Consider the following 25,442-nt stretch of genomic DNA (forward strand, 5'->3'; position numbering starts at 1 on the left):
CCGTCCAAAATCAAAGTCACTCAGCAAAATGAAACTGTTTCCTGAAACAGCTATTTTAGGTATCTCTCTCCTCCTGTTATGCTTTGACCACAGTTGTGCTTGCCATTGAGATGCTCTCCTCTCCCTATGCAGATGATTGCTCCCCGGTACCCAGTGTTACACAACTGCGCCACCCTGAGGTGAAAAGAGGAAATGTGAATAATAGCAACACTTTTCACACACTTCCTTTGCAACGCATCTTCCTGTTTGATCAAGAGGCTGTTCTCCAGTTATGACTTAGGTGCTCTTTCCACGTAGCAGGATATTTTTTTATGTGGGTATTTTTTTCTCCTGTTTAGGTGGAAATGCAAAGTGGGGATAAAAATAAAAACTCCATTGTAACGGGTGCATTTTAGCTCCATAACTGGGATATTTTTAAAGCAGGATTTTTGATATGTGGGTTTAAAATATCTGCTTACATGGAAACGGAAGGCCAAAACCAATGTAACCAGGAGAAAAAAATATCCATACATAAAAATATCCTGCTACGTGGAAACAGCTCCTTAAACTCGTTTTTCGTAGCTGCTGCAGTTAAATGAATGATGATGATGGTGATTTAATGATAATGATGATTTAATGATGACTAAATACGGTGTCATTATTACATGCAAAGCAAATAAAGTAACAATTAAAGTAATTAAGTTCAGGATATAGAGGATGATGATCTTTTAATGAATATGATGAATATTATAGTGTCGTTATTACATACACAGCCAATAAACACAGTTGAAATAATAAAATACACAGTTATCAAAGGGTTTTGTTTATCCATGAGTGCTTGACATGAATGATAACTCCTTGTTGTAACTATGCTGGCTAAACACTTGATGGCGATGGACTACAAATGCTCACACACCTACACTATGATACACACATTGTCATACTGAGCCACACTTTATTTTAAGGTTCCTGTCTTGGTGAATCTACTATGTATCAACATTTAACACTATGTACTTACACTGTATATATCTAACCCTAACTCTACCCTAAAGTACAGTGGAAGTACACAGCGTTACATTGTACATGCTATTGCATACTTTGTGAAACGACCAAACTATTGTAACACGGACATTAAAATAAAGTGTAACCCCATACTGTTAATGCCTCGGAAATGATATTTTTTAATGCAAAAAAATATGAAGTACTTAAATATCATGAAACGCAAACAACAACATGACATATTTTGAAGTTTAACACACAACAGTCCAGAGGAGAAGGGATTGAAACTGACTGGAGATCAGTGAAGGCGACTGGCCAGCTCTGGAGATCTTCAGTCCTTCCCTCCACACAGGTAGCACAGAGCCTTCTCGTAGTCCCCACCTGTGTCCTCCTAGCAACAGACAACCACACACACACACACAGGTACAGACACAAACACAGACAAACGCACACATGCAAGCAGGCATGCACACTTAACTGTCATGATACTTTCATCTCATCAAATGACAACCTCTCTCTCTCTCTCTCTCTCTCTCTCTCTCTCTCTCTCTCTCTCTCTCTCTCTCTCTCACACACGCACGCACGCACGCACACACACACACACACACACACACACACACACACACACACACACACACACACACACGCGCACACACAACCTCACCCACACCACCTCAGACACAAAGCCAGACAATGAAAGTGACACACTGTTATGGGGTTACGGGTCGGTTACAAAGTGAAGGGCGGTCTGTAGAAAACAGGGGATTTATTCGGGCCCAACGGAGCCAGCGATAAAACAGCAGGACAGTCCTCTATTTATTTACTGTAGCTCTGGTCAGAGGACAAGGGACACTGCTCCATTCTATAAAACCTGCACCTACAGTAAGTAAGTTAGGACCTCAAACCGCCCACAGGAAGGAGATGGAACAGCTGGTTCACAGTAGCACTAACGCAACACTTTAGGGAATAGGCCAAATAGTGTGAAACATAGGCTATACAATCCGAGAGAATTTGAGAAAAGGCACAACATTTTAGTTTTTAACTAATATTCATTTAACTTAGTGAATTGAATAAAACAGTCCTCCATTCAGTAGTGCAGTATTCTATCGTAATCTCTAAGTGTTGTATTATCACTGCACAGTTTACTGTGTTTATAACTTCAACACTGACGAACACCCAACAGGAATAAACTGGCTTTGCTTGTAGGTGTGTGTTTCATGTGGCTTTTAGCCAGACGTCATGTCATGTCTGGTGTGTGTGTGTGTGTGTGTGTGTGTGTGTGTGTGTGTGTAGTGTTGGTGTTGTTTTCTTGTCGCCTCTCCCTGTTTCACCTGCTGTCAGTCAGTGTCACCTGCTGTCAATCAGTGTCACCTGTGTGGTTGTGTGTCAGGACTGGTGGTACATGCGCTTGAAGTGTCACCTGTATGGTTGTGTAGAGCAGTGGTTCTCAACCTTCTTTTTTGAAAAAACGCGCCCCTGGACCTCATCATAAGCTTACAATGCCCCCTTGACCTCATCATTAGCCTGCCAACACCTCCTTAGTATTAAAAACTAAAAGGGGCTAATGCCTCCCAATGGCAACTAAGCACTACCCCCTCTCAGCTGTATCCTTCTCAAGGCCCCCCGAGGGCTCCCCAACGCCCCCGGGGGGGCGTAGCGCCCCCGTTGAGAAAGGCTAAAGGGACTGGTGGTACATGCGCTTGAAGTGTCACCTGTATGGTTGTGTAGAGAGGCTGCTGGTACATGCGCTTGAAGTGTGCCCGAATGTCCACCATGTCTATCTCGCTCCTGGACACCATGACTCGAATCAGCGTCTCGTCGTCCGTCCCAGCACGCTGACAAGTGCAGAGGTGGATACATTTTTTTCAAAAGTCCACTTTTTTTAACTAAGAATTTTCTGCTCCCACTTTTTATTTATTCTTCTGTTTCAGGTGAAGACCCTTCATCAGACCCCTCACAAAATCTTGATTACTACACCCTATTTTAGGGTTCCATTGATTAACATGACTGTGAAGATGCCCGTTCTCCAAATGTGTATATAAAACTAACAGAACTGGAGTAAGAAACTATTCGGTGGCAGAAAAATAACACTGGCATGTGAAAGCTATTGAAGCAATGAAGCTATTATAAAGTTTTGCTGGTAGCAAAACTAAATGCACTTACAGGCGTAAGTATATTTCTTGTGTTTCCCTTTCCATGTTACCATGTCATCATTTATCATTTTCAGTAATTCAAGATCAAAATTACTTACACACATGCTGTCATGGAGAAGCTCAGCAAAGTAAGCAGGAACACTTTTGACACATTTCACTGAAAAAAGACAGAAAACATTTCACAAAGTTCAGGTTTGTTCTCTTCATGGTGGCACACGATATAACACATTAAGACACAGCGTTATACATTTGCTGATACCAGAATGGCAATGACCAAGTCGTAGTGCTTTTCTAAAGGCCCTGTGTAATGTCATAATATTGTAGTACTATGGTTGTTAACTTTTCAATGACTATAACAGCGTGCCACTGGAGGTACGGCGTGCATTAAGGGGCTACGAAAGACTCAATTTCAGAGTTTTGGCTTCTCCAGAGGCTATTTTCTCCACACCTTGCCAACTTTTTCGTGCAATTCCATCAGTGGAACGCTTTAATAGCACTGAAAAACAAGTTACTACCATAGTATTACAACACTATGGCAGTGCACAGTGCCTTTAGTATATTACGACTTGGTCACTGCCATTCTGGTAACCAAATTAACACCAGCCAACCGGCCAAATGCTGGTAAAATTTCAGTTTGGCTGGTAGAAAAGACTTACTAGCCACTTTGAGTCATTATTAGTGATTGTTGGCAAGATTAGCATCTACTACTATTCCTTTTGGCTGGTGATTAAAAAAGCTAATTTAAAGTCCTGCTGGTAACAGAGAATTTATAACAGGGTCCGTGTCTTACTGGTTTAAGTAAAGGACGGTTTACATGGGTTGTGTACGTAGCTGGGGGTTTTAGTTTTCTCTTACCCACGGCCAGCAGAATACCCTCCAGGTTACCGGTGCACTCATCCTTAATGCTCTCCTCAATGTCACACCCAGCGATCTTCTTGTAGGCATCAAACACTAGTAAACACATAAGAAGAGCTTGGTAAAACACTAGTATCTCATGAATCAACTGGTGCTCTTAGAAAGGGACAGAGTAGAGTAAATAGAAGGCAATATCACCAGGTCCAGGTACTAAGACCATTTCAAAAACTCCAAAAGAGCTTTTATTGAAGAGCTAGCAACACGTATCGGCCCTATGACCTTCATCTCAGTGTGTAATAAACACATATAATACTTGCATTATTCGTCAGATGTGAATATAACAACTTGATGCTGTTAGGGTCTCTTTTTTGAGACAACTGAATGCTCAGGCTTGCCTTTGCGCAGATGTTCGACACTGCGGTTGCCAAGGATATTGATGAATTTGTCCTCGTCTGTGCCGAATTTCTCCTCTCCGGCAGCGTACAGCTCCTGTGAAGATGACCCAGCACACATCATCACTTAGAAGATGCCATTACATCCCCCCGACTGATCCACATTAGCCATGTCATTACCAAAGCTGCAGATTGGAAGTCCACATGCCCTCTTTAACCTCAGGCCCTGGGTGTTATGTAATTCAACAACTTGTCAAATAGTGAATTTCATAATCCATTTGTAGCAATAGGGAGTATACTTGTTCTACAGGCACCCACACCCAGGCCTTCTGGGCTACCAAACTGGGTCTCTGATTGCTACACCAAAGCGCCAGGCACGTGGCCATGAGAGTCAGAGCCCACAGTTTCAACCCTAGTGATGGCCACACAACCACCACAACATTATTCAATAAAGCAGGCAAACTACAGTAAATTAAATGCTGATGTGTATGAGTCTGTCACTAAGCCATTCGAAGGATGCCATCCATATATGAGGGCAACCCCTGCGAGATCAAGGCTGGTGCCTAGACTCGGCTAGATCCCATGGATGGAACCCATTAGTGGGAAGTGGGAAGTGGGAAGTGGAGCTGGTGCATGTGCTTTTATCGGCTTCAGACAGTCACAGTAATTCTGTGTCTCAGATGGTGCACTTGTGCACTTAGGGCACTACGTTTTACTGAGTAATGAATACGCCATACACACTAAAACATGAACACTGAAGTGCACAAGTGCACCATTTGAGATCCAGCATAAGAGACAGTAGCAGGCAATACAATTACGAAGAGGGTACTAAAGAACTGATGTGGATGCTTAATGATTTCATAAATCTGTATTGGATTTCAGCTACTTCGTTCGGTACAGATTAATGATACCATTCAGGCTCGGCCTGTATCGTCCACCATTCTATTAGGCGCTGCAAATAGCCTCAGATACATTTCAGGGTGGTTTCCACCCATTTTGTCGCTTCACACCCAAAGCCTACCACTAAATAACTTAAATGGTGTTGCATTGTATAATGTTGCACTCCTTGCCACATGTGATTAGCCAATGAGAATGCCTGTTAATTCCCCCAAGCGTTCATTACTATTTAATTTGTCCAGCAAGGCAAGAGTGTCCAACCCACCTTCGCATCCTTCTCGACTTTCGCCTCGTCCACTCCTTCCTCCCTGTTTGCCTGTATTGGATGAAGGGAGAGGACCAGTTACATACAGACATACAGTAGATGGGGGAAAGAGGAGAGGGAAGAAGAGACAGAGATACAGTAGATAGATAGATAGATAGATAGATAGATAGATAGATAGATAGATAGATAGATAGATAGATAGATAGATACATACATACATACATACATACATACATACATACATACATACATACATACATACATACACACGCATACGTACATAGTGTGTGTGACTGCAGAAAGGGGGCGCAAAAAACAATGGCAAAATTTTGCTGTTTCAGCTATAATAGGTAGCATGCAAATATGGAGACGAAGATGTTTTGTTTATCCTTGAATGATGTTTCATTTTTTGTAACAACGATGCTGGCATAAGTAAGTGTGTAAGTCTTTTAAAATCTGCCAGCCTGTCAATAGCCTATTTCAAAATATTTGGATCTTGTACCTTAATGCTTGTCTCTTGGGTCTAAATAAAAGTAATCAATGTGTGTGTGTGTGTGTGTGTGTGTGTGTGTGTGTGTGTGTGTGTGTGTGTGTGTGTGTGTGTGTGTGTGTGTGTGTGTGTAAGAGAGACAGAAACAGAGACCAACGGAGAGAGGGAGAGAGAGACCAACAGAGAGAGAGAGAGAGAGAGAGAGAGAGAGAGAGAAGAGAAGAGAAGAGAAGAGGAGAGGTCAGACTGAGTAATGCCAGAGATCATCTCCTATGGCCTGTTTGCTTGTTTGTTTGTCTCTTCAGAGTCTGGCCTGATGAGCTCTGAGCCCCCTCCGCCTCCACCACCACCCTCCACCTCCACCCCCTCCGCCTCCCAGTCAGCCCTTTGGCCATATTGGCTTACACTGGCCATCTCTCCATCCTTCCATCCATCCGTCCATCCGGGCCGACCGGCATCAGCATTTAATCATGCACCGGCCCGCTGCGCTGCACCTTTAATTACTTACGGATGACATCACCGCCACCACGCCACCACTCTCATTACCAGCGCCGGACAGGCTGCGTCTTTTGTGTCCCTCGCCACGCGCTGTCACTCGCTCTCTTTATTTCTGTCGTCCTGCTTTCTTCCCCCTGCTCTTTCGCTCCTCCACCTCCACCTCCACCTCTACCTCCTCCCTCTATCCCTCCCTCTCTTCCTCCTCCTCCTCAGTAGATGGGAATTCTTTTCTTTCTTCTTTCTGTGCTCCATCACTCTTGATCTCCTAGCCAACCCCTTGGCCTTGAATCTCTGTCGGTCTGTCTGTCTGTCTGCCTCTTTCGCTTTCTGAGTGACTTATCTTTTTTTTCTTTTTTCTCTTTTTGCCGTGCACCTATCAATTTGTCACTCTTCTGTCATGTTCCCACTCTATAGCCTTCGGTTATCTTTCACCCGAATCCCCACACACACACACACACACACACACACACACACACACACACACACACACACACACACACACACACACACACACACACACACACACACACACACAGACACACACACAGACACACACACACACACACAGACACACACACACACACACACTCACACACACACACACACACACACACACACACACACACACACACACACACACACACACACACGCAAATTGCAGTTCATCTCCTTCCATGTACTCTTAGCAAAATTTCAAATAACTCATGTATGCATACACACAAACACTCGTGTGCATGGGCGCGCAGACACACTCACACACACATTACTCACACACACGACACATGCACGTGCGCACATATACAAACACTAGTGTGCATGTACAGTATGTGCGCACACACACACACACACATACAGTATACTGTATATGACACATGGACTCAGACACAGAGAAACACTATCTCTCACTAACACATTATATACTAGCACACACTAATGTGCACACACACACACACACACACACACACACACACACATACACACACACCTTTCTTTGCAGTGCTGTCTCTTTGTGTTTCTGCACGTCTCGCACACACGTACGCACGCACACACACACACCTTTGAGTGCTCCTCTGAGTTACTGTGTGTGTGTGTGTGTGTGTGTGTGTGTGTGTGTGTGTGTGTGTGTGTGTGTGTGTGTGTGTGTGTGTGTCAGTGTTAATTTCGTCAACCATGACTATGACTAAAATATTTCGTCAAAGCCCTTTTTTGATTTTCGTCATTTAGACTAAGACTAAGACTAAATTGGGAAGGCAATGACTAAAATATGACTAAGACTAAAATTGATTTTCGTCATTGTGACTAAGACTAAGACTAAAGGTTAAAACTGCTGACTAAATTAACACTGGTGTCATATAAAATAGAGAAAAAGAGAACCAGTGTGTGAAGACGTTTCATTCTGCACAGTGTCATATATGTTAAAAAGAGAAGCAGTGTGCGGAGAAGGTTTAGTCTGTACAGTCAATGATATATGTTAAAAAGAGAAGCAGTGTGTGGAGAAGTTCTATTATGTACAGTGTTGACTAAAATGACTAAAATGACAAAAAATTGACTAAGACTAAAATTGATTTTCGTCATTTAGACAAAAATTAAGACTAAATTGGGAAGGCAATGACTAAAATATGACTAAGACTAAAATTGATTTTCGTCATTGTGACTAAGACTAAGACTAAATAAAAAAAAGCTGACAAAATTAACACTGGTGTGTGTGTGTGTGTGCGTGCTTGCGTGCACGTGCGTGTGTCCGATGGCCCTCTCCTCTCCTCTCATCTTACCTGCAGCAGAATCACGAGCATCCTCTGGTAGTGGCCCGACGTGTCGCCCATGATGTCCTTCTCCAGCTTGCCACCGTGGTCTGCGTGCGAAACACGAGACCAGCCGGTCACGGTCACGTAAAAGAAGAAAAAAAGAAACAGAACAGCTCGCACTTATCTCTGACAAGAGGCGCTAATGGTTTCTAGCGGTTGCCGCGATCGTTCGCCAAAGGGCGCGGATCGTTTCTTTTCACGGAAGGGTTGCTGGGCCGGATCCAATTAAGGCCTGCATGAATTACAGCTTTTCCACCCTCTCTGGTGACAGGGAGGAGTCAGGTGATTGGTCTTAAGGTGGAGTGGTGTCTCGGCGATGAGACATTAAGCAGGCCTATTGCATAATAATTAGGAGAGGATGTAAAATTCATCTCTGGCTCGTAGTTACGACATACTAGAAATTACTATTTAAAAAAGAAAAACGCAAATGACCGTTGCAGTGGTGTTGCCATTGAATAAGATTTAGATTTCAGAATCCTCTATAAACTAACTTTTATTGACAAAACAAAGACTTGTGCATACCTAGTGCACTGCTGTAAAAGCTTTTTAGTTAACTCAGAAGTCTTAATTGGTTGTTCCTGAGTAAAGTGTTGAGCAATGAATGAGTGAGCAGATTTAATAGGCCTTTGCATACTTTAGTATTTACTGAAGTGCACATGCTTGTTGAAAACGAATCAATCAAAATCAAGTTTCCCTTTTCAATAAGATCAGAAAATATTAGATTAAATGCAAAGGCTTTCGGTTGAATAGCCATCTTTTATGCTACACAATTGCCATCATAAGCATAGGGATAATGTACTGAGTGTCAGCTGGCAGTTAATGTGAGTTATGTGTGGGTAGTTTGTCAGGCTACTCATGGGGCAATTCCTCTAATGGCTTTTTGGTGTCCCTCGGGGGCACTTGTGAGGGCAGAGGCAGAGCATGCATATTTGACAAAGTGAAGGGTTAGTTTGATCGGGTTTCTCAGCGCAGCACTTAAGGTGAGAAACCTTAATTCTTCGGGCTGACTAGGTTTACAACCCAGGCCTGCAAGAAGTGAGGATTCACTTAATGCACACGGGCAGGCAGGCACGTGAGGTAGCCACAGTGCTTTGGCCCCCAAGGGACGTGTGGCTGCCTGGCTGACATTTCAATGGGAGAGGCTTGATCAGTCTTCCTTACGTCTCCCATGTTTACTTTTAATTCTTTAGTTATTTAGTCAGGAAGTGAATTGAAGAGGGAGTGATGCGAGGCGGGCGCGAGCTAGAGTCATAGTCAATTGGTTTAAACCAGTCTTTGCGAGTCTTGTATGGTCATACTGTAAAGGAGTTTAGTTGTAGACAACCACCTCTCAGAAAATTTCGTATCCGACCAATACACTGACATATGACCATTATCACACGGGTAGGGGTTATTGGCCCTAGTTCCACTCTCCAGAGATAAATAGGCTACCTTCAGATTCCCACGTTAGAACTAGAGCTGAAGGAGTTGTGCAGTTCAAATAGCGACTTTTCTAAGAAGATATTTTTGAAAACGCATTGGTTTCAGCCTCATGTTCACATGTAATCAGAGTTTTAGACGGCGTATTTCAAAAATTGGGTATTAAAAATATCCCATTTGGGGTGGTTAAACGCACCAGTGGCAACTTTTTGATTTGTATCCATGTCGCATTTTGTACATGAACGGATTTATCCAGATACATGCAACCAGCACCTAAAGCTCCAAATAGAAGTCCATCTACAACGCTTTTGACTAAGGTGCTGTTTCCACGTAGCAGGATATTTTTTTAGCAGGGTATTTTTTTTCTCCTGTTTAGGTGTAAACGCAACATGTGGATAAAAATAAATCCTCCATTGTAACAAATGCGTTTCAGCCCCCTAAATGGGATATTTTTTTCTACTGCTTTTTTATATCTGGATTTTAAATATCTGCTACGTGGAAACAGAAAGCCAAAACCAATGTAAGCAGGAGAAAAAATACCCACATATAAAAAATATCCTGCTACGTGGAAACAGCTCCTAAGATGATCTGGACTAAATAGAATTTACACAGTCTTGTATGGATACCATACAAATACCCCTTACCCTAATTTGGCACCAAAAGGCTTCCCAAGTTCAGCTTTTGTTGATTGTTTGTCAGTGTATGGGGACATTGTGCTCCACTGTTCTCCATATTTAACCTTTTGGAGGCCATGTAGAAGAAACACACACATGATCTTATTCTCTCACTAAAGCAATGTATTGCATCATGACCAAAACAAACACGTTGATGTCTCAAAGGCAATGCGTTTGGGACATGGTGCAATAAAACTTTTTAGTGTGACTATTAAGCTAGAGAGTGTGGCTTTTAAAATGTCTACACAATCTGATGCATTTAAAGTCCACTTCAAAGCAGCACTTAAAACATTTGTTTTAGTTAACCCCTTAGCACAGAGTCTGTTATAACCTGTCACACCAAAATTGTAATGGCTATGTCTTAATCTGTTGCTTACGGCTCTCGGTACTGTCATTGCAATGTTGTTATGATGTCATTGAGTATTTTCAACAAATAGTGAATAGGCCCGTTACAGAGTGTTACAGACTCTAAGGGCCCAAGCACTGACAGCACAGACAGTATTCGAATCTTCCATGGGGTCCAACATTTCTGGTGTTGCCCCTGAGTAAGAGGCTACATCATGCTGCGTTTGTACCTTTTTTATAGACCTTGATGATCTCCTTCATCTGCTCAGGGGTTCTGGATGCCAGGATCTCTATGAGCACGCTGTCCTCTGTTCCCGCTCCCTGCAAACAAACAGTAAAATTGACTGATGTTAATTAGTTTCTAATTGTCCACCTGTTGAGTAGGCGGTAAAACTCCCAGTAGCTTTGTACTGCTAGCAGAATGAAGCTATTATTCTAATAGCTGATTTAAGCATCAGTCGGAGGTTAATTATTTTGGGTTAGTCGCTAAAACAACTGCAGCACACACATACAGGATGCAGATTTGTTGAACGGTTTATCTGCCTTTGTTTGCAAAGGACTGTTTCCATAAAGGAATTCCTCCAAGGTTGTGCCTATGTAAATAGGCTACATGTAATGCTTATGACTTCACCCACCGGTAGGCTAGCTATTGTGCCGGAGGTATACTGTTCTACACTTGTCCTTACTATTTAATTAATCATTTGAATACAACACAAATGGAGAGGATCCATTTAAATATGACTTTAAAGGGAAAATGTGATGAGGGAAATGAACTACAAGGCTAGTTTTGCCATAGATATATGATGGACACTACATCGTGCATGTCTACAGTATATACATATAAATACAGTCTATGAGTTGTACCTTGATGGCTTTGTGGAGCTCGTTAGCGTCGTAGGAGGCCGGTGGACTCATCAGGGCCACTATGAGGTCCTCCAGCTTGCCACCCAGCTCCGACTTTAATTCCTTAACAAGGTCCTGCAAGACAGACAGTTTGAAACCCAATATTGTTTACAGCACATTGACTGACTTTGGACGGTGCAATATGCCCATTTGGGACAAGTATGCCCTCCAAAGACATCCTCCAGCTTTCCACCCACTACAGACTGTAAATCTTTAACAGGTTCCTGAAACTCAATATTGTTTACAACCTGAATGGATGGAGTCACGGTAATGTTCAGAAATAGATCCAGCACGAACTGTGAATCCTTTCTGTACAGAAAGGCATTATTTTAACCCCTTTGCGTAAAGCAGGGGTGGGGAACCTATGTCTCGAGGGCCGTTTGCAGCCCTTGAGGCTGTTTTGTCCGGCCCCCGATATAATTTTAATGTTATTCAGCTTCACATGAAATATGACATATTTTGTAAAGGAATCTTAGAAAATGCATTTGCAATACAATTAAGTTATATTCAGGGAACCTAGAGAAGATGGTGTTTGTTTAAGGCTCCCAGGTCTCATGTCATAGCTATGTTGTAGTGGTGTAGTTGAGTCTTTTTAGCAAACAGTGAACAGGCCCACCAGCGGGCCCATCTGCACAAAGAGGCCACAATAATATCAGATGTAGCACACAATCCCAAAAACATTCAGTTGTCAGGGCAACACATTTCCAGTTAATTTTAGTCACTATGATAAGCTCTAACACAAAACCACACAAAACAGCCAAAGGAAAACAAACGCACCATTTAAGCCCCTCCACAAAAAAAACAATCCAAGCAGAAAATCTATTCTCAGACACCTGGCTATTACGTTTCTTCGGTAACACTTTATTTTAGGGATACATCTATTAGCACTTATACATACAATATTAATACCTGTGTAAGTAACTTGTCAGGCATGTACTAAGCAAAATCAGACAGTTGTTAGACATTTATTCGCAAATGTCTTGTTCATGCACAATAAGGGATTTATTACCAATATAACCTTAGTAAGGACCTAGTAGACCTAGATTTATATTTATGAGTAAGCAGTAAGGGCCAGAATACAATGTGTATAAGCTCCTGGTACACTGTGTGAACAAACCCTGAACAGTGTGAAAACAGATGTGGAATAAGGGTCCCTATTCTAAAGTGATGCATTGCTCAGCCCAGATGGCTTAGGGCCCCCGCATTACCTAGGGCCCGCACTACCTAGAGCCCCTACTCTGCCCAGATGGCAATCACTGTCAGTCTCAAACACACACACACACACACACACACACACACACACACACACACACACACACACACACACACACACACACACACACACACACACACACACACACACACACACACACACAGGCAAACACACACAAAATCATAAAACAAAGAAACAAATGGTTTAGACACCAAAAACATCCATGCTGTAAGTCTGACACCTACTATACAGCCTCAGACTACAAATGGTGTGCTGTTAAGTGCAGTGGCAACACCACCTTAAATCTCAACAGTACAGCTAATGCACACAACATCGACAGAAACTTCAGCTGTAGAACTTTTGTTGTGAAATATTGTCAGTGGAGTTGTCCCCAAAGGCTAGCTAGCGCTGTGTTGTGTGCAGGCCCACCGACAGGGAGGGACAAACGGGTATGTTGTCCCGGGCCCAGGGAGACACAGGGCCCAGAATTGGGTCCCCATTACATTGTATGTATTGGGTAGGGGGCCCTTTCAGATGACTTTGTCCTGGGCCCAGCAAAAGCTGTCGGCGCCCCTGGTTGTGTGTATGGCCGCCTTATCCCCTCTCATATCCCCCCAAGCCAGCAGCAGCAGCAGCAGCAGCAGCAGTGGAATATTTCAAAACTGCCTAGAGCCTCATATTGCTCTGCTGAAACTGCTTGTCCAGCAATTGATTTGTTTATTTTAATCTGCAAGGTGGGATAGGAGATGTTTTTCTGGCACATATTTTACCATATCATCTGAAAAACTCCTCATGACGCCATAGCACCCATTGAAATAGAGTGTTTGGAAAAAAAACGAAATCTTTTGGTCCAGTGTAGAGGGCGTAGTCAGAAGAAAACGGCAACCAATAGAAGTAATACTCATCATCACTTCTATTGGTTTCTGACACGTCCATCAACCGCCAGCACTCACCCCTCCTCCCTGCGCGTTCACCGACTCGTGAACTTGACCGACCCCGCCCCCATCATTCATGCACACGCGACAAGGCTCATCATCACTCGGCTAGTAGCAAGGTAACGAGAGTTAGCAGCAGGCTGAGCTGCTTGGAAACTTTGGTGGCTTTTGCAGAGCTACAGGAAGAACTTTGGCTTTTGGAACACTGACTAACCATGTCAGGATAACATTGGATAGTCATCGGACTCGCAAGACCAGACTCCAACACGGGCTGAAAATTTGAAATGGGACCTGACACTCTTGGACACAGATGTCGGCTACGGCAGCGGCTTCAAATACGCTTTGGTGACCATATTTCTAATCGAGAGGTGAGATAATATATTTGTCTGTATAATATTTTGTGAATTGGTTTAGGACACAGTGGTGTCTTTTTTAAGCAAGTATCCATTGAGAGGGGTCAGAGGATTAGCTCAAGCTCCAACATCTAGCTGCTACCTTGCTTAACATAGCTGCTACCTCAATCGCTTTATTTTTTGTGTTTTCCCCCCCTGTGGCATGTATTCTGTGCACATGAACACGTTTTCAGAATTGCTATGTGTAACTCAGACGGTTACTCTTGTGTGTTTTGCTGCTAGTTGTGCGAACGAGCCAGACAAACCAGCTGGAGGAGGAACGGAAGCACCCCTTCTCCATCCGCGTTTCAGTTTGCTAAATACGGATCCACCCCGTAGTAAGTAACCTACCATGTTTACGCACACATTACTTTGACCAGCAAAGCCCATGTCTTTCTAGTGGTTTACAAAAATATATCGTTTGCATGTTTTGCTTTGGTACGTCTCTGTTGTATGACTCTGGTAATAGTAGCACGCACAAGCACAACCTGTTCGCCGCTCCAGCATTGCAAAATAGATTGCCTTGGGTTTTCAAATGTGTGCTTGTGGGTGTAATGTTGTTAACTCGCTGATGTCGTTTTTGAGAAGACGGTAGTTTTGCATTTGATAAATACCACCTAATGACCATGACGGCTACACGGCAGATCTTTATTGTGATGGCTACACTGAATGATCACATGGAGATGCCGGTACATTATTTGTTTTACCCTGGTTATATTGAAATGTTCTGCTTTGTCCATTCCAAGGTGTGGTGTTTTCCATAGCTGTTCCTTGCTCCTGTTTCACAACATATCAAGGCTGCCAAGTAAATGAAGAATGAATCACCGCACACTGGTAGTTATTTTATTCATGTTTGTGGGTGTAATTTCGTCCAGTTGCAGATACTACGTACTATCCTTTTTGGAATGATCTGCCTTTGAAAAACAATGGTTCTATCTGACAAAAGCGAACAGATCCTGTAGTTGTAATTGATACACTAAATCAGTGTTTCTCAACCTTTTTTTAGGCGCGGCACCCTTTCAATTCATGGAAAATTTCAAGGCACCCCAAACCAAGTAGCCATAGGCTATAGCATCACATCCGATACCACACAAGCTTAGAATTTAACACATTTGGAGACACACAACCTAGTAGCACGACCTACGTTCAAAGTTGCAGCTGGGGTGACCAATATTTACTTTATTGTGCGTAAATGGCAGATCAAAGATTCCACTGACTAACATTAACTTATCAATTTTGACAAATATGTTTTATGTTATATAATTTATTTATCAGCCACGTTTCCGCGGCACCCCTGAGGGGGCCCTACGGCACCCCAGGGTGCCCCGGCACCCCTGTTGAGAAACACTGCACTAAATTATGATATTCCTATGTGTGCGCGCGCATGCGCCAAGTTTTCAATTCAACACACTGGGACACTTTTCAGTCTTTGAGGTTGCTGGAATCAACACAGACTACCTCCATGCACCTTATCAGAACACTTTGCATGTTTTTGTATACTTGTCCCCTTTGTGTATTGCTGCTAATCTTTCTCTTTCTAGGTTCTGTTGGTTGCATGCAGATTGTGCCAGATGATTTATATGTCTATGGTCTAAGCATGGGCTCTGTGCTAATATGCAATTTGTGCTCTTTTTTCCCTCAGGTCAACAGCCGACAGGGTCCTTCCACAACCACATACTTATGCCAGTAAAAGCCACAGCTTTTCCTCCAATCCAAGAAGCCTGGACTGCAGTCACCATCTCAACACACCAACCAAGAGAAAAGGCGGATGGCTCAATTCAGTATGTAGTTCTGCAAATATTCTCAAAGGTCTTCACAGCCCCCCATGGTGCAGAATGCATTTACATTTATTTGTGTAAGGTCAAAACAATGCTGATTACAGAACATAACTTGGGCCATGAATGAAATTTGAGGTAGCAGCCAGCCATCACCTGATGGTGAGAGGTGGTCCTAAGATCAGAGAGAAGCAGGTTGAAATCCCATCCTTACCTCTCCCTACCTACACCTCCATCCACAGCTGAAGTGCACTTGAGCAAGGCACACAAGTCCACTTAGGTCCTGGGACTGTAGCCAACACCCTGTAAAAACCCTGCTGTGTAATTTGATGTAATGAAGCCCTAATATAGTCTAACACATTGCTTGTTACAGATATGGAAAATTGCACAATAAAAGTTCCAGGACATGAAGGCTGCATACTGTGAACGTCAACCTTCAGGGCACCGTCCTGCGCAGAAGACTTTCTACCCTAAGAGGGATGGCTGACCGCAGACACTCACAACCAGGTGAGCCCAGATAAAGGAGTTATTTTTGGTGTCCCTGCCCCAACAACCCAGGTTACTTACATTTAAAATGTCACTGGAGCTACTGTCAGATATGTGATTTCTAATTCTGTTTATCTTTTTACAGCACAGACGCCTCCAACCTCAGACTAGGCCCTTCACAGTTGCTGCACTTACCCACCTTCCCAGAGTTTTTGTGTGGTAATGACAACTGTAAATATAGTATATAGTAATGTATCTAGTGTTTTGTGTAATACATTGTTTAAATTGTCCATACATTTCAATGACAGTAAATATTGGTGGACACAATTTGACTGTGGCTTTTTTTTAATTCATTCTCTGACTGAAAATGCATGGTTACATAATTTATATATTCCACAAGACCACAATCAGAAGAACATTTGACAGGTTGCATTTATTTTCTATGTATGAAAAAAACAATGGTAACAAGACAAACGTGGTTGCAAACCAAAAAGGTGAGATGTACAGATGAATGCTCCTACAGATAATGAAAAATAATAAAAGTCTGCACACTGCCGGTTTGTGTGTTTTATACCGTACTCTGTATAAACCTTTTATATTGCTCTAGTGGAGCAGGGTAACCCTGGCTAATCCTGGGTATTGTACTGTGTATTACAACGTCAGCCCTGTTCAAGTGCCCCATACTGTCTGTAGGCTGCATGCCTGAAGAGACCGTTTCTCTCACCTGGTCCTACATCAGCCCAAAGTCTTATCAAAACTGAGAACACCACAGCATTTCCTTTCAATGTTCATGGGCATCTCCTTACAGATTGCGCAGAGGCGCCAGGTTGGTTGTGCTACTGGGCTGTGACTGAGAACCAGATGTCATGTGCCAGGTCGAACATCAAACTGGGGTCACGGGTCAGGGCACGCTGCAGTAACCGATGGGATTGCTTCAAATTCAATGATTGAATCAAGGCCTGCAAAGCAATAAATACATTTTATGTAGTGCATTTTCTATTTGATGATGGGGACTAAATAACTCTATTGACAATAAGACCAATATGGACATAAGCAATCATTATTGTGTATATAAATAAAGATGTGCCAATTATATGCATACAACGTTTTCAGTCAATTTCTTACAAACTGGTGTTGTGCCAGGGGTTACACAGATATATGAAGTAGATGGGCTTTTATGGATGTACTTGAACTACCACTGGTGTTGTGTACCTACAACCATGTAATATCACACTACTACTCATAGGAGTAGAAATATTGTAATGGTTATCACAACAGGTGTACTCGTGTAGCCTACTCGTGTTGCGATATAGAGTACATCCGTTGTGATAACATCCATTACAATACTTACACATCTGGAGGAATACAGCAGGACAATGTTATTGAGGGATGAATGTATCCTTACAGTTAGCAGGGCGTCAATTCTGTTGGAGTCTCCCTAATCAAAACCCCCGACCTCTGCTGCATCTATCTTCCTCCTCCATCTCTGGCCATCGGTCCTACTGGGCTGTTAGGTCGTTATGATTGTGATGGGCCAGGAAAGTCAGAGCTGGAGCTCTCGTGGTCGTGGAAGGTCTAAAGCATATGAAAATATCGTCAGCCAAAACAATTTCATTAGCGTTGATCAGTTCGGTTGTTTTTCTTTACTCCCTCTGTCCCTGTGTCTGCGCGTGCGACAACCCAAGTGAAATCTGAAGTCATAGCCTAAAACACTACGGATTGTGGTGTCGGGTATATATACAATAGTAAAATGTATACTGCGGTACACATCTGTCAAAATAAATCCATGTGTCAGTACTGTAGCTACTGGCTAGAACTACTGTCTAGGGATGACAGTATAGCATCTGTCATCAGTGTTAGGAAGTTAGAATGAGATATCTAAGTAACACGTATCAAGTCAAGTTCAATAACTAATCTAGTATACATCTACTGTCATCAATATTTCTTGAAATGGCAACCATGACGGCCTGTGCGTTTATTGTGATGTTGAACATTCTTACCGTAGCCGGAGACAGTGCCATGGCTGGAAGTTAGCTTGGCTAGTCGCTTTGTCGTGGCTTCTAGCCCGTCCCCCCGCCTCGTGAGCTCTCGTGGGTTCCCGGGATAATCCGAACACTTGACAGACTGCATGCGCGTTCATGTGTTTTGAAGGCGTGGCTTTGAGGGGAGGGCTGAAGGGAGAGGCGGGCTGTGTATTTTCAAAAATATAGCTCACAGGAACCGTTTTTCAAAGATCTCCAACCCTACCTTTAATTTGGCGTCTTGGTGAGGGAGAGCGGGTGCAAGGGGGCAAGGGGTTTGAGAGAGAAAGAGAGACAGAGAGAGACAGAGAGAGAGAGAGAGAGAGAGAGAGAGAGAGAGAGAGAGAGAGAGAGAGAGAGAGAGACATGGGTATTGGTGGTGAGTGGTGGTGGTGGGTGGTTTACGTGGTGGGGGCACTTTGTGAATTGTGTCGGCTTCGTTAGCCGTCATGCCGACTCGACGGAGGATGATGCAACTCTAGGCTCACAGGAAACACATACATCCTCCTCTCTATAGACCGTCTTTCTCTCCCAGACACAGACACAAACACATCATAGAAAAAAAATATAGACACTAGAAATCTCAGAGAAAATCCAATTATATCTCCTTTTATCCGTCTGTGTCCATGATGCATGTTACCTAGGAGACGAGAGGGTACATTTCTGACTGCTTTGGCTGGGCCAGGGACAAAGACATCGAAACGGGCCCCAAACCCAATCAATACATTGTAATGAGAATCAAATTCTGGGCCCAGGACAAGTGACCCCTTTGCTCCACCCTGGCGCCTTTCCTGCCCACTAGGGTTTGGGGATGTGTTGGCTCTGACTGCTACCGCCAGTGTCTGACTGCACGGTGACATTATCATGGCTTGTCATGAGTCATTGGCTTCAAGGAAGCTGATTTGGACAAAGGGGTCAGTTGCCCCGGGCCCAGGGAGATGGGGGCCCCAGAATTGGGCCCTCATCACATTGGGCCCTCATGACATTGTTGGATGACGGGGTCCTTTAATATAACTTTGTCCTGGGCCCTGCCAAAGCTGTCAGTGGCCCTGACTGGCTTTGTGAGTCATATTACAGACCCCCAGGTTATGTTGGCCCTCGCACAACGGAACTCAGGGATGCATGTATGCATGATGCATGTGTACGTGGGACACTCTGCATGCGTTTATATAATATGATGATGGACGCATGAAAATGCTTGCCAAAGCGTAAGGTATTGCACTGCCATCAGCAGGGCTGTACATTAACACCAGCCAACCGGCCAAATGCTGGAGAAATTTCAGTTTGGCTGGTTAAAAAAAGACCAATTTACTAGCCATTTTGTCCCATTAGGGAGTGTGCGTTTGGCTAGTAAGATTAACATCTACTAGCCATTTTGGCAAGTGATAAAAACAGGTTAATTTAGAGTAGTGTTTCTCAACAGGGGCACTACAGCCCCCCAGGGAGCGTTTGAGAGCCCTACACTGTAAAAAATCCAAAGGGGCGTTGAGAAGGATACTGTTGAGTGGGGGGCGGGGCTTAGTTCCCATTCGGGGGCATTAGTCTATTTTATTTTTCAATACTTAGGGGGGTGTTGGCACACTCATGATGAGGTCAAGGGGGTGTTTGTTCAAAAAAAGGTTGAGAACCACTGATTTAGAGCCTTGGTCACCAGTAAGGTTGCGGATGTGCTCTGACTAACAAAGTCTCAACACACCTGACATTTTGTGGCACTGTGGCCATGGTGCATGTTTGGACTCCTCCAGGCAAGGGCTTTGTGTTCAAAGCCTAGATGGGGTGAGGAGGACTTCCTCTCAGGGAGCCGTGTCTATCACACGGCCTGATGATCCTCTCTAAGGACTGAAACTGTGGAGTGTTTGTGTGGCTCTAGTCTAAGGATTCTTGAGTAGTCCCCCCACTCTCTCTCTCTCTCTCTCTCTCTCACACACACACACACACACACACACACACACACACACACACACACACACACACACACACACACACACACACACACACACACACACACACACACACACACACACTTGCTGTTGGGCATCTCTCACCTTGCCGTGGGCTTTCTTGAAGGCTGCTTTGATTTCCTGGCGCTGTCGATTGGAGCGAGATGTCAGGAGCATCAGGATGGTATCTTCATCCGTGCCTGGAGATGAAGCCAGAGAAAATATGTTGCATGATACGTACGTTTCATGCTTTGAGCCCCCGCAGTTTTGGGCCCCCTTTCTCTGTGGGCCAGGGACAACTGACCCCTTTGCTCCTCACTTTCTGCAACAGGTGTGCCACTACAATGGCAACATGGATAATGGCACAATACTGTTTAGACCAGGGGTGAGGAGCCTTTTTCATGATACGTTTCATGCTTTGAATCACGCAGCGTATGCTTTGTACTGCATGTTGTGTAGAAACAAATGACAGTATGGCACAGGGCCGCTGACAGCTTTGGCTGGGCCTTGGACAGGAATCATCTTGGCCCCTCTACCCAATACATACAATGTAATGAGGACTCCGTTTTGGGCCCCCTTTCTCTGTGGGCCCGGGACAACTGGCTCCTTTGCCCCCCCATCCTTTTGGCTTCTCTGCTGCAACAGGTGTGGCACCACAATGGGAACATGGATGATGGCACAATCCTGTTAAGAAGCTTGTTGAAAACAATGGCTTTTGATGCTATTAGTATGCTTTCTACTACATATTGCAATACATTGACAGCATGAATGTCAGCACATTGACTACAGGTGTTGTGACAGCAGTTCAGTGATGGCATGGGTGACGGGCCAGCACAATGTTGTTTGTTTGCTTTTGGCAGCCAGGTTGTGGTTGAGTAACACAACGCCGGAAGGGGCTTAAGGTATCTTCTACTAACATCTATCAACTGGCAACTTGTATCAACTGATGCTATCTTCTGGAGGCTATACGGTTGCATTGGCGATGATCTCTGTTCTGTTCTGTTCCTCAACACGATAGCGAAGTTAAGAAAGAGGATGAGAGGGCATCACAACTTTCCATTGAGTATCACTTGCTCAATCACGATAATGTTACTGGGGGTATCAGTCTAGGTGAAAACGGTATTAACAGTATGGACATGTGCACGAACACCCTTCCACACAAACACACACAGACACAGACACACAGACACACACACACACACACACACACACACACACACACACACACACACACACACACACACACACACACACACACACACACACACACACACACACACACACACACACACAGACACAGACACAGACACAGACACACACACAAGCTATTTTATTTGCTGACACCAATCCTAGGCAATGCGGTTTGAAATCAGTTGCCCGGTGTCCCTGGATTACAAAGAGATTCATTAGAAAATGCAGATGCAGTTGGAAACTAGTGGACAACTTTGGATAATTTCGAGATGGAGAACTCTTGCCGTTAGAGAGTATGGTCATTTCAGCTTCTGATGAAATCCCTTCACCAATCCTGTCTATTCCTCCACTCAGGGCTGGGCTGAGACTAAATAACCAACCAGGCATGTTTTTGTCTTAAACTGGCCCATCTTTGTACTATAGCCTGTTTGACTCATTCCACTGTCTAACCTGCCGCCTCTAATCTATGGACCAATCCCTAAGGGAAACACCAACAAACAAACAACAGCATTGTTCCCTGATGACTGTTGAACCACTGGAGGAAATGCCCTGTATGCCACATCACCAGTCCAGTCTTGCCTCTGCTTCTCTTGGCCTCCAGTGGGTCCTCCTCATATTGTTTTCCATTGATTTGCCATTGTGTGGGTGTTGGCTATTCAATCACAACATACAAACACATGTACAGGCACGTGCACACACATAGGCCTACATATAAAAACAAACACACACCTTTCTCACATACTTTCTCTTTATCTCTCTTTATCTCTCAGTTTCTCTCTTTCTATCTCTCTCTCTGTCTTTCACGCACACACACACACACACACACACACACACACACACACACACACACACACACACACACACACACACACACACACACACACACACACACACACTCTCTCTCTCTCTCTCTCTCTCTCCATTACCAAAATTGCTAAAATGTGGCAATGTTGTCTCACCTATTCCTTTCATGGCCTTGCGCAGCAGTTCCGCATCCGACTTGGCATTGAAGTGGACGAAATCCCTCACACTTGCCTGCGCGACAGAAGCAAACGGTGGCACACATAATCAATATGAAGCATTTACAGTAAAAAGCTTTTACTAAATGCACACTCATCACTATCCATATGCTTTATACAGTAAACATACACCCATCAGTATCAGCATCCTCATAGGCCAACACATTTCTTAAGAGAACCCAAAAACCTCCCAGCTATTGAAAAAAACCACACCACTGATGTATATCTTTACATTTCAGTGAGATAGAGTAGGGAATAAGATGCCCCTAAAGTGATGTAATTTAGAAAAAAAGGCAGACCGCCACCATATTTTCCCGTCAACAAAAGCACTTTTTATACCGGCGAGACAGCAGAAGAGATTTAGAAAACTATGTTCACTTTTCTCCCACCAGCCGTGTGGATTAGCCGAGCCGTGAGTTATGACACCATTACTCTTCGCGCACGGCCACCCCAGCTTTGCACAGATGCTCCCCTCTCTATCAAATGGCCCCCACTTTCCTCTTGGCTGTTCGTTATAAAGCTGCCGGCTTGTGTGAAATATCACTGTTGCTTAGTATTATCAGAGAGCAGGGGAGACTGGAAGAGCTACCCGCCTGAATGTGTTCGCTTACAGACATTCACATGTTCTTAAGGACATTTATGTCAATCTTGCTGCAGTGTATAATGATAATATTTTCTTTCTAATCTATTCTACTCTATTTTATTCTAGTCTATTCTGGATTTCTACTCCCTTCTTCCACTTCTACTTCCATTCTGAAGTGTTTTGTGTGATACATTGTGTGTTGACATTGACAAATGAAGAATTGTAGTTCATTTCAGTACAGAGATCAGTTCAGATACCACAAAGCCTCATAAAAGTATCTAAATTATAAACAAAAAGACAGTAAACAGAAGATATACCAGAGAGACATAACTGAAGACAGTAAACAGAGGACATAACTTAACAACAGACATGAGAAAATCATTGGAGTACCATATTAATCCCGTACGATGTACAGTCTGCCTGGCTATATCGACAAGAGTAAATAGCTAGCCACTGCTATAGCTTCACGATGCGTTAGTTGTCTGTGACACTGTGGTGTCTGTTTCTTGGTCCTGTGTCACTCTCTCTCTCTCTCTCTCTCTCTCTCTCTCTCTCTCTCTCTCTCTCTCTCTCTCTCTCTCTCTCTGTCTCTCTCTCTCTCTCCTGGTGTCACCTGTGCAGTAGTAATCTAATCCAGCCTCCACACGACCCCTTTTTTCTATAAGCCATCAGAGATCTGATACCCTCGGTCATGACTGGCTGGGAAACATCAGTTTGAGTCTAATTAACGAGAGTCAGGTGTCCCCTGCTCCAAGTCTTTTTGATGCCACCTAGACAGACATACAATTTTTAATGAAATACAGTAACTATTGTTTACATTGAATCTAGCAGAGTCTCTGTAGAATTTGCACACTGCAAATTCCATAATCATATGAATATAGCAATATTGATGTTGTAACTCAGTGGTTCCCAACGTTTTTCTTAAGGGACCCATGTTTTTACTATTGTAAGCTTTGGTGACCCAACCACGCGAGTGCCCGCACGAGACGGAGTCACAAGATGCCCTCTGTTTCCTGCAAAAATTATTCCTCAATTTGTCTTTGGTCAAATATAGAATAAATGTTTAATGTAGCACTTACAATTTGTTGCGTCTATGCATTTATTAGTTAAATGCTTTGTATTCAACATGGGCTATATATATTTAAAATTAAACCCCTTAAAATCAAGAGGGCTCCGCGACCCCCTGTGGATCTTTGGCGACCCGTAAGGTGGGTCCCGACCCATATGTTGGGAACCACTGTTGTAACTGACTGAACACCACATCATACATTTTATCCTCTATACTGTGAACAATAGTGTTTACTTATGTTTTATCCGGACCAGCCACTAATATTGAACCACCATGAAAACATTAGAATGAACCATGGCTACTATTTCTCTCTGTTAAAAGTGGATATCTTTCAAGGTCATCTACCCTGAGGTTCGGGTCTTTAGATGGGGTCTTTGACTGACGTCTTTAGCACTCCTCTCATTCAGACCGACTTCAGTCTCGACTGCCCTTACTGCACAGGTTAACTTACTGTTAACGTATACTTGTTGATTCTGGAAAGAGAATAGCTATCTCTAACAGTAGATCGGTATCCACTTAGTGCAAGGTGCATTAGAAGATGCTTTGTGTGTGTTGTCGCTCTATTGAACTTCGAATAAGGTTGTGGAACAGGTTACTTACCATTGTAGACGTGTTCTTCCTTCAGACTAGGGTGCTGTTACAAAAAAGAACTTGAAATTGAAAGACAGAAATTAGTGTTGTTTCAAAGCTATTCTCTCCCTCTCTCCCCACCAAAATTGTGTAATTAATTTCAACGTAGAAAATAGATAGTAGAAATAGAAAAGTAAAGTGAGCCAAAGTAAACCAAAAGTGACTCACATTATTGAAATTAGACTAATTCTATTCTAATTCAACATGTAAAGCAGTAAACCAGGCTATATTAGTTGAAGAGAGAAGAGAGTAGAGAGAAACATGTTTCTTACCTGCTGAGACAGTCAATGACCTCTGCGGTAACTTTACCTGGGGATACGTTTCTTGACCATGAAAACTTAGTAATTTGCATCCTCGCCTCCTCCCCATACCATATGCAGTGCCACTGGCTGATGTTGCCGATGACGTGTTGGCCATCCCTGTCCTCATGGGCGCTGTCCTCCTGTCTGCAGTGACATAATTGGGGAGAAATTAATACCAGTGTTCGACGGAGCGCGCTTCCTTGTTATCTGAA

General features: G+C 43.5%; 1 protein-coding gene and 1 long non-coding RNA gene across 2 annotated transcripts; one reads left to right on the forward strand and one right to left on the reverse strand.

The window, feature by feature from the left end:
• Positions 1-669: 669 nt before the first annotated feature.
• On the reverse strand, positions 670-24,948 carry anxa5a (annexin A5a). The gene is made up of 12 exons (XM_063189668.1): positions 24,899-24,948; positions 22,587-22,662; positions 20,542-20,636; positions 11,636-11,749; positions 11,002-11,092; positions 8,301-8,380; positions 5,541-5,591; positions 4,382-4,475; positions 3,987-4,082; positions 3,230-3,288; positions 2,691-2,813; positions 670-1,369 (listed from the first exon to the last, which is right to left on the reverse strand). Exons 1-12 carry the CDS (start codon positions 24,899-24,901, stop codon positions 1,310-1,312), a joined length of 942 nt encoding a protein of 313 aa, XP_063045738.1. The 5' UTR covers positions 24,902-24,948; the 3' UTR covers positions 670-1,309.
• LOC134439757 (uncharacterized) lies at positions 15,962-16,766 on the forward strand. Its single transcript, XR_010032840.1, has 3 exons — positions 15,962-15,995; positions 16,363-16,496; positions 16,621-16,766. It is a non-coding gene; the product is annotated as an uncharacterized LOC134439757 (long non-coding RNA).
• Positions 24,949-25,442: the final 494 nt, after the last annotated feature.

This window comes from Engraulis encrasicolus, chromosome 23 (genome assembly GCF_034702125.1).
Source record: "Engraulis encrasicolus isolate BLACKSEA-1 chromosome 23, IST_EnEncr_1.0, whole genome shotgun sequence".
NCBI lineage: Eukaryota > Metazoa > Chordata > Actinopteri > Clupeiformes > Engraulidae > Engraulis > Engraulis encrasicolus.

Coding starts and splice junctions, on each gene's coding strand:
- anxa5a (XM_063189668.1), bottom strand. Junction 8,381..11,001: donor CATCAAGGTCTATAAAAAAG/GTACAAACGCAG, acceptor TTTCGCACGCAG/ACCACGGTGGCAAGCTGGAG. Junction 4,083..4,381: donor TGTCGAACATCTGCGCAAAG/GCAAGCCTGAGC, acceptor TGTGTTTACTAG/TGTTTGATGCCTACAAGAAG.